The 10000-nt window shown below is 43.5% G+C and overlaps 1 protein-coding gene across 3 annotated transcripts in view; it reads right to left on the minus strand.

The window, feature by feature from the left end:
* The window catches only part of LOC113808718 (short-chain dehydrogenase/reductase family 42E member 1), a 26653-nt gene that overhangs the window by 12281 nt on the left and 4372 nt on the right, over nt 1-10000 (minus strand). For 2 of the 3 annotated variants that reach the window (XM_070132336.1, XM_070132346.1), the window contains exons 2-5: nt 9313-9504; nt 3630-3743; nt 2218-2327; nt 299-417 (exon numbers count right to left, since the gene is read on the minus strand). In XM_070132336.1, coding sequence (XP_069988437.1) covers nt 299-417; nt 2218-2327; nt 3630-3743; nt 9313-9472 — 503 coding nt within the window. In that variant the 5' untranslated portion in view covers nt 9473-9504. Of the gene's footprint in view, nt 1-298; nt 418-2217; nt 2328-3629; nt 3744-9312; nt 9524-10000 lie in introns of all 3 variants that reach the window. The other variant, XM_070132354.1, reaches the window with a different exon arrangement.

Here is a 10000-nt window from a genome sequence, read left to right on the forward strand (position 1 = left end):
TATTCATATTCTTATTAGTCTTCCCTTTCTCATTATCATTACTATTCTTCCCCTCATCTTATCTTATCACTATCAAACTACGCATCTTATGGTACATTTAAAAACAAAAGCAAAAAAAAGAAGAAAAGTAAAAAAAAAAAAAAAAAAAAAAAAAAAAAATCAAGACAATCAAAAACAAAAGAAAAACAAAGCAAAAAACGGCCGCCCTTTCTCCCAGCGAACAGCAATTTTACCTCAGCACCAAAACGCCCGACAGATAAATAAACTTTCAGCCGAGCGTGAACGGGGGCGGACTGACCTGGAATAATGGTCTGCATGGGCGTGAAGAGGAAATATGGGCGTGCTTTCATCACCCGCCCGCACTTCTTCCCCTCCGAACACCACGTTGTAGGTGGAGGTATAGACCAGGGCCCGCACCTGCGATTGTTATTGTTTTTGTTATTGTTATTATCTAGTGAGGATTTTATTATTATTAATGTTATTATTATTATCATCATTATTATTGTTATTTTGTTATTATTATTATCATTATTATCATTATTATTATCATTATTATAATTATCATTGATATTCTTATCATTATTATCATTATCATCACCATCATTTTACTGTTGTTATTGTCATTGCCACCATCATTCATATTACCACTATTATTATCATTGCTGTTTTATTATGATCATTGTCATTATTATTATCCTAATCATCATTGTTTTTATCATCACTTTCCTTATCAATATTGTTATTATCATTACCATTATTATTGTTATTATAACTATTATTAGTAGTTTTAGTAATATTAATGTCACTTAATATTAGTAGTATTATGATAATGATGATGATAATAACAAAAATGATGATAATGATAATGATAATAATCATAATGATTGCTATTATTAATTGACAATCATTGCTATATCATTGTTATCATTATTGTTATCATCACTATTATAATTATCATCATCATTATTATGATTATCAATATTATTATTAGCATCATCATTAAAGTCATGATTATATTTATTGTCATTATCATCATTATTATCATTATCATTATAATCATCGTCATCGTCATTATCATTGTTCTGTCGTTGTTGTTATTGCTATCATTATTATCATTATCTTTATTATTATTATTATCATTATCATTATTATTATTATTATTATTATTATTAATATTATTATGCTATTGTTACTGCTGTTATCATTATTATCCTTATTATTATTATTACTCTTATTATCACTATTATAACTATCATCATTATTCCCATTATTCTTATTCTTATTTTCAATCATCATCATCTTCACCATTTTTAGTTTTTCAACATATAATGATATAATTAATGATAATAATGATAATAATAATGATAGTAATGATAATGATAGTAACAACAATCACAGCACAACAACAACAATAATAATAATAATAATAATTATGATGATGGTAACAATTTTTATCATTATTATTACCCTTATTATTGTCTTCATTATTATCATTACAACTATCATCGCTATCATCATCAATACCATTATCATCACCACCATTATATCAATATAATTATAAATATCATTATAACTGTTACTATTATCATCGTCATGATAGTTATTATTACCATTTCAATTTTGTTATTACTATCATGATCAGCATTGTTATCATCGTTATTATTATTACAATCATTATTATCATTATTACTGGTATTGTTATCATTATCATTATTGATGTCATATAATAATCATTATTATTGTTATTATAATTCCTATCATTATAACCATTATTATTACTATTACTGTCAATATCATTTTCATCAACAGCATTGCCATTATCATTACTAGTATTATTATCATCATTATCATCAATGATATTATCATTATTGTTATCAACATTATCATCATTATTATCAATAATATTATAATTATTGTTATCAATATTATCATCATTATTACAATGAGAGTCATCATTATCATTGTTATAATTCTTCTTATTTATTATAATCATCATTAGTATTATCATTATTGTACTTCTTATTCTTATCATTATCATAAGTATCACACTCATTAACATCCTTATTACTATCATTATCGTGATCACCATCGGGAGCACTCTATCCCCATACTGTCACCATTCTATCTACTCACTATCATCACTATATCACCACCATCATCCTGACCACACTGACAGCACTCGAAAAGGAAAAACGAAAGAAATCGCATATATTTTACCCCCGTAGCCAGCGCCGCACTTAAGACGGCTCTCGTTCCTTCCACGTTGACTCTCTCTTGCTGGTCGAAGTGGGGACTCAGCTGTTCCTTCCCGGACACTCCGTAGGATGCTGAAGATGTGGGGTAGAAGAAGTCAGGATATGCGGTTAGTAGGGGTTTAGTATTCTTTTCCTGGTACTGGCGGCTGAGATTTTTTTTTGTAATTTTATCTTGTTTGTCTTTTGTGTTTTGTTTTAAGGGTACTATATTTTTTCGCCTGTAGTAGGAACAGCAGTGTAGAAGGAATAGTGGCAGTAGCAGTAGTAGTAATAGTGGTAGCAATAGTAGAAGGAAGAGTGGCAGTAGCAGTTGTAGTAATAGTGGTAGTAGTAGTAACCGACATAGTAGTAGCGGTAGCATAATAGTTATAATAGTAGTATCAATGGTAGTAACAGCAGTAGTAGTAGTTATAATAGTAGTGCTAAAAGTAGTAGTTGTAGTAGCAGTAGTAGTAATAGGTAGTAATGGCAATAGTGGTAATAATAGTAGTTGCAGTAATTGCAGTAGTTGTAGTAGTAGTAGAAACAGCAGCAGTAGTAGTAGTATTAATACTAGTAATTGTTGTTGTTGTTGCTATAACTTCTTTGCTATTATCATCTCGAATTTCCTTCATATGAACTATATTGACGAAACACAACGTCGAACAAGAAGTTTCAAAAACTCCTAAAACTTTAATCTTAAGAAAATAATCAAACTATGTCCGCCAAAACTACAGACACAGAAAAAACCGCCTTTTCAGTTTCCTTTAAGCGCCGAGTCCATTAGGAAAAATAAATAAATAAATAAAAAAAGTGAAAAGAGAGAGAGAAAAAAATATTTGTGTGCCTATGTAAGTTTATGAAGATCATTAGGAGTTCTTCATGGCAGAGCAATTAAGAAAGCAAATTACCTTTTCTTTCGGAAGTTTTAGTGTTTATTTTTTCGAGGGGGGGGGGATATTTACATTTCCAAATTAAAAGGTCTGAATGATAAGGATGATAATGATAATAACAGTAATGATGATGATAATGATGATGGCAATTATGATGATGGTAATGATGATGATGATGATAATGATAATAATAACCATAAAACATATTAACATTAATAATAATAGGCCTGTATGATAATGATGATAATAATAACGGTAATGATGATGATGATGATAATGATAATAATAGCCATAAAATATATTAACGTTAATAAAGATAGGTCTGTATTCACCAAAACTATCTTCTTGCTCTTATAACCAACTGAAAAATGCTTAGAATTTTTGGATGAGGATTTACAGGGTTTTCTCTGTAGGTAGCTTGGAGTTAATTATCAAGAAATAATTAACACAATATATCTTTATGCTTGTAAAGCTTTTAAATCTTGTCAGATTCCTTCCCCACCTGTGTGTATCACTGCAGCCGCTCCCTTCATTAGCCTGGTAAGGGAGGTCAGGTCAGTGACGTCACACATCACGTGCTCCAATGACCCTTGGGAGACTTCGCCTGTCCAGAAATCTGTGGAACATCAAAGGGAAATTGAAATATGAATAGACAAACAAATTAATAAGTGATTGGTAAAAAGAAAATGAAAAATATTTATTTCCTAGTTACATTGTGACCACTGTGTGATAAATACTAGAGCTAATGAAACGAAAGACATTCGCAGCCGGAAGTGTAACGTTTCGAGTCGGACGAGATTCCTCTTCTATTTCCGTTTTATCGACAGAAGAAGAGATTTGCTTTTTCCGAAACGTCACGGTTTGGCGTTTCTATTTCTGCTCCTCATATCCTTATTCAGGCTTCAATTCCCAAGACCCAGGCTTCAATTCCCAAGACCCAGGCTTCAATTCCCAAGACCCAGGCTTCAATTCCCAAAACCTAGGCTTCAATTCCCAAGACCCAGGCTTCAATTCTTAAGACCCACGTTTCAATTCCCAAGATCCAGGCTCCAATTCCCAAGACCCAGGCTTCAATTCTTAAGACCCAGGCTTCAATTCTTAAGACCCACGTTTCAATTCCCAAGATCCAGGCTCCAATTCCCAAGACCCAGGCTTCAATTCCCAAGACCCAGGCTTCAATTCTTAAGACCCAGGTTTCAATTCCCAAGACCCAGGCTTCAATTCTTAAGACCCAGGTTTCAATTCCCAAGATCCAGGCTCCAATTCCCAAGACCCAGGCTTCAATTCCCAAGACCCAGGCTTCAATTCTCAAGACCCAGGCTTCAATTCCCAAGATCCAGGCTCCAATTCCCAAGACCCAGGCTCCAATTCCCAAGACCCAGGTTTCAATTCCCAAGATCCAGGCTCCAATTCCCAAGACCCAGGCTTCAATTCCCAAGACCCAGGCTTCAGTTCCCAAGACCCAGGCTTCAATTCTCAAGACCCAGGCTTCAATTCCCAAGATCCAGGCTCCAATTCCCAAGACCCAGGCTCCAATTCCCAAGACCCAGGTTTCAATTCCCAAGATCCAGGCTCCAATTCCCAAGACCCAGGCTTCAATTCCCAAGACCCAGGCTTCAGTTCCCAAGACCGAGGCTTCAATTCTCAAGACCCAGGCTTCAATTCCCAAGATCCAGGCTCCAATTCCCAAGACCCAGGCTCCAATTCCCAAGACCCAGGTTTCAATTCCCAAGATCCAGGCTCCAATTCCCAAGACCCAGGCTTCAATTCCCAAGACCCAGGCTTCAGTTCCCAAGACCCAGGCTTCAATTCTCAAGACCCAGGCTTCAATTCCCAAGATCCAGGCTCCAATTCCCAAGACCCAGGCTCCAATTCCCAAGACCCAGGTTTCAATTCCCAAGATCCAGGCTCCAATTCCCAAGACCCAGGCTTCAATTCCCAAGACCCAGGCTTCAGTTCCCAAGACCCAGGCTTCAATTCCCAAGACCCAGGTTTCAATTCCCAAGATCCAGGCTCCAATTCCCAAGACCCAGGCTTCAATTCCCAAGACCCAGGCTTCAATTCCCAAGACCCAGGCTTCAGTTCCCAAGACCCAGGCTTCAATTCTCAAGACCCAGGCTTCAATTTCCAAGATCCAGGCTCCAATTCCCAAGACCCAGGCTCCAATTCCCAAGACCCAGGCTTCAATTCCCAAGACCCAGGTTTCAATTCCCAAGATCCAGGCTCCAATTCCCAAGACCCAGGCTTCAATTCCCAAGACCCAGGCTTCAGTTCCCAAGACCCAGGCTTCAATTCTCAAGACCCAGGCTTCAATTCCCAAGATCCAGGCTCCAATTCCCAAGACCCAGGCTCCAATTCCCAAGACCCAGGTTTCAATTCCCAAGATCCAGGCTCCAATTCCCAAGACCCAGGCTTCAATTCCCAAGACCCAGGCTTCAATTCCCAAGACCCAGGCTTCAGTTCCCAAGACCCAGGCTTCAATTCATAAGACCCAGGCTTCAATTCCCAAGACCCAAGCTTCAATTCCCAAGACCCAGGCTTCAATTCATAAGACCCAGGCTTCAGTTCCCAAGACCCAAGCTTCAATTCCCAAGACCCAGGCTTCAATTCATAAGACCCAGGCTTCAATTCCCAAGACCCAGGCTTCAATTCTTAAGACCCAGGTTTCAATTCCCAAGATCCAGGCTTCAATTCTTAAGACCCAGGCTTCAATTCCCAAGACCCAGGCTTCAATTCTTAAGACCCAAGCTTCAATTCCCAAGACCCAGGCTTCAATTCATAAGACCCAGGCTTCAATTCCCAAGACCCAAGCTTCAATTCCCAAAACCTAGGCTTCAATTCCCAAGATCCAGGCTTCAATTCATAAGACCCAGGCTTCAATTCCCAAGACCCAGGTTTCAATTTCCAAAACACAGGCTTCAATTCCCAAGACCCAGGCTTCAATTCCCAAGACCCAGGCTTCAGTTCCCAAGACCCAGGCTTCAATTCATAAGACCCAGGCTTCAATTCCCAAGACCCAAGCTTCAATTCCCAAGACCCAGGCTTCAATTTTCAAAACACAGGCTTCAATTCCCAAGACCCAGGCTTCAATTCCCAAGACCCAGGCTTCAATTCCCAAGACCCAGGCTTCAATTCATAAGACCCAGGCTTCAATTCCCAAGACCCAAGCTTCAATTCCCAAGACCCAGGCTTCAATTTCCAAAACACAGGCTTCAATTCCCAAGACCCAGGCTTCAATTCCCAAGACCCAGGCTTCAATTCCCAAGACCCAGGCTTCAATTCCCAAGACCCAGGCTTCAATTCCCAAGACCCAGGCTTCAATTCCCAAGACCCAGGCTTCAATTTCCAAAACACAGGCTTCAATCCCCAAGAACCAGGTTTCAATTCCCAAGACCCAGGCTTCAATTCCCAAGACCCAGGCTTCACTTCCATGACCCAGGCTTCAGTTCCCAAGACCCAGACTTCAGTTCCCAAGACCCAGGCTTCAGTTCCCAAGACCCAGGCTTCAGTTCCCAAGACCCAGGCTTCAGTTCCCAAGACCCAGGCTTCAGTTCCCAAGACCCAATCTTCAATTCCCAAGACCCAGGCTTCAGTTCCCAAGACCCAGGCTTCAGTTCCCAAGACCCAGGCTGCAGTTCCCAAGACCCAGGCTTCAGTTCCCAAGACCCAGGCTTCAGTTCCCAAGACCCAGGCTTCAGTTCCCAAGACCCAGGCTTCAGTTCCCAAGACCCAGGCTTCAATTCCCAAGACCCAGGCTTCAGTTCCCAAGACCCAGGCTTCAGTTCCCAAGACCCAGGCTTCAATTCCCAAGACCCAGGCTTCAGTTCCCAAGACCCAGGCTTCAGTTCCCAAGACCCAGGTTTCAGTTCCCAAGACCCAGGCTTCAGTTCCCAAGGACCAGGCTTCAGTTCCCAAGACCCAGGCTTCAGTTTCCAAGACACAGACCAGTTCCCAAGACCCAGGCTTCAATTCCCAAGATCCAGGCTTCAGTTCCCAAGACCCAGGCTTCAGTTCCCAAGACCCAGGCTTCAGTTCCCAAGACCCAGGCTTCAATTCCCAAGACCCAGGCTTCAGTTCCCAAGACCCAGGCTTCAGTTCCCAAGACCCAGGCTTCAGTTCCCAAGGACCAGGCTTCAGTTCCCAAGGACCAGGCTTCAGTTCCCAAGACCCAGGCTTCAGTTCCCAAGACCCAGGCTTCAGTTCCCAAGACCCAGGCTTCAGTTCCCAAGACCCAGGCTTCAGTTCCCAAGACCCAGGCTTCAGTTCCCAAGACCCAGGCTTCAATTCCCAAGACCCAGGCTTCAATTCCCAAGACCCAGGCTTCAATTCCCAAGACCCAGGCTTCAATTCCCAAGACCCAGGCTTCAGTTCCTAAGACCCAGGCTTCAGTTCCCAAGACCCAAGCTTAAATTCCCAAGACCCAGGCTTCAGTTCCCAAGACCCAGGCTTCAGTTCCCAAGACCCAGGCCTCAGTTCCCAAGACCCAGGCTTCAGTTCCCAAGACCCAGGCTTCAGTTCCCAAGACCCAGGCTTCAGTTCCCAAGACCCAGGCTTCAGTTCCCAAGACCCAGACTTCAGTTCCCAAGACCCAGGCTTCAGTTCCCAAGACCCAGGCTTCAGTTCCCAAGACCCAGGGTTCAGTTCCCAAGACCCAGGCTTCAGTTCCCAAGACCCAGGCTTCAGTTCCCGAGACCCAGGGTTCAGTTCCCAAGACCCAGGCTTCAATTCCCAAGACCCAGGCTTCAGTTCCCAAGACCCAGGGTTCAGTTCCCAAGACCCAGACTTCAGTTCCCAAGACCCAGGCTTCAGTTCCCAAGACCCAGGCTTCAGTTCCCAAGACCCAGGCTTCAGTTCCCAAGACCCAGGCTTCAGTTCCCAAGACCCAGGCTTCAATTCCCAAGACCCAGGCTTCAGTTCCCAAGACCCAGGCTTCAGTTCCCAAGACCCAGGGTTCAGTTCCCAAGACCCAGGGTTCAGTTCCCAAGACCCAGGCTTCAGTTCCCAAGACCCAGGCTTCAGTTCCCAAGATCCAGGCTTCAGTTCCCAAGACCCAGGCCTCAGTTCCCAAGACCCAGGCTTCAGTTCCCAAGACCCAGGCTTCAGTTCCCAAGACCCAGGCTTCAGTTCCCAAGACCCAGGCTTCAGTTCCCAAGACCCAGGCTTCAGTTCCCAAGACCCAGGCTTCAGTTCCCAAGACCCAGGCTTCAATTCCCAAGATCCAGGCTTCAGTTCCTAAGACCCAGGCTTCAGTTCCCAAGACCCAGGCTTCAGTTCCCGAGACCCAGGCTGCAGTTCCCAAGGACCAGGCTTCAGTTCCCAAGACCCAGGCTTCAGTTCCCAAGACCCAGGCTTCAGTTCCCAAGACCCAGGCTTCAGTTCCCAAGACCCAGGGTTCAGTTCCCAAGACCCAGGCTTCAGTTCCCAAGACCCAGGCTTCAGTTCCCAAGACCCAGGGTTCAGTTCCCAAGGACCAGGGTTCAGTTCCCAAGACCCAGGCTTCAGTTCCCAAGACCCAGGCTTCAGTTCCCAAGACCCAGGCTTCAGTTCCCAAGACCCAGGCTTCAGTTCCCAAGACCCAGGCTTCAGTTCCCAAGACCCAGGCTTCAGTTCCCAAGACCCAGGCTTCAGTTCCCAAGACCCAGCTTCAGTTCCCAAGACCCAGACTTCAATTCCCAAGACCCAGACTTCAATTCCCAAGACCCAGGCTTCAATTCCCAAGACCCAGGCTTCAGTTCCCAAGACCCAGGCTTCAGTTCCCAAGACCCAGGCTTCAGTTCCCAAGACCCAGGCTTCAGTTCCCAAGACCCAGGCTTCAGTTCCCAAGACCCAGGCTTCAGTTCCCAAGACCCAGGCTTCAGTTCCCGAGACCCAGGGTTCAGTTCCCAAGACCCAGGCTTCAGTTCCCAAGACCCAGGCTTCAGTTCCCAAGACCCAGGCTTCAGTTCCCAAGACCCAGGCTTCAGTTCCCAAGACCCAGGCTTCAGTTCCCAAGACCCAGGCTTCAGTTCCCAAGACCCAGGGTTCAGTTCCCAAGGACCAGGGTTCAGTTCCCAATACCCAGGCTTCAGTTCCCAAGACCCAGGCTTCAGTTCCCAAGACCCAGGCTTCAGTTCCCAAGACCCAGGGTTCAGTTCCCAAGACACAGACCAGTTCCCAAGACCCAGGCTTCAGTTCCCAAGACCCACCGTCGGGTAGAGCATCGTGGAGCGCCTCTGGAGCCGTCGTCGCCCACTCGGGGTCGGGCGCAGCGACGTCGAGCAGGGAGACCTCGTGCCCCCCGCGAGCGATGGCCCAGCCCACGTGGTAGCCCACGTAGCCTCCGCCGCCTGTCACCACGACCTTCATCGCTCCTTCTCGACCGCCTCGGCTCCCTCGACCTGTTGGATTTCGTTGAAACTGAAGGTGTGTTGTTAGTAGATTGGTAGATCTACACTTTGATATTTTTGTGTACTCTTATTAGTTGTGGTTGTTAGTCCGATATACACTCCTCGCGCAATGGCTATATACTCACAGGGTGTCTGCAGCGCCTAGATGTTGTAGGCATGACTACATACACATTTCCTTTCCAACGTCCATGATAACACTTGCACAAACACAGACACACACACACACACACACACACACACACACACACACACACACACACGCACACACACACACACACACACACACACACACACATAAACAAAGGAATATAGAAGTATATTTTTAAACAACAATATAACCAATATATTTGTCTAGAAAGGTGTAGATAAACAGTTTACAGTCTTTATCAACTAATTAATCCAGTAATCAATCACACAAGTTTATATTTAGTGAAGAAGCAGAAAGTCATTGTGAATACGTACACACGCAGACACCCCCCCTCTGTTC

Source organism: Penaeus vannamei, chromosome 2 (assembly GCF_042767895.1).
Source record: "Penaeus vannamei isolate JL-2024 chromosome 2, ASM4276789v1, whole genome shotgun sequence".
NCBI classification, from domain to species: Eukaryota; Metazoa; Arthropoda; class Malacostraca; order Decapoda; family Penaeidae; genus Penaeus; species Penaeus vannamei.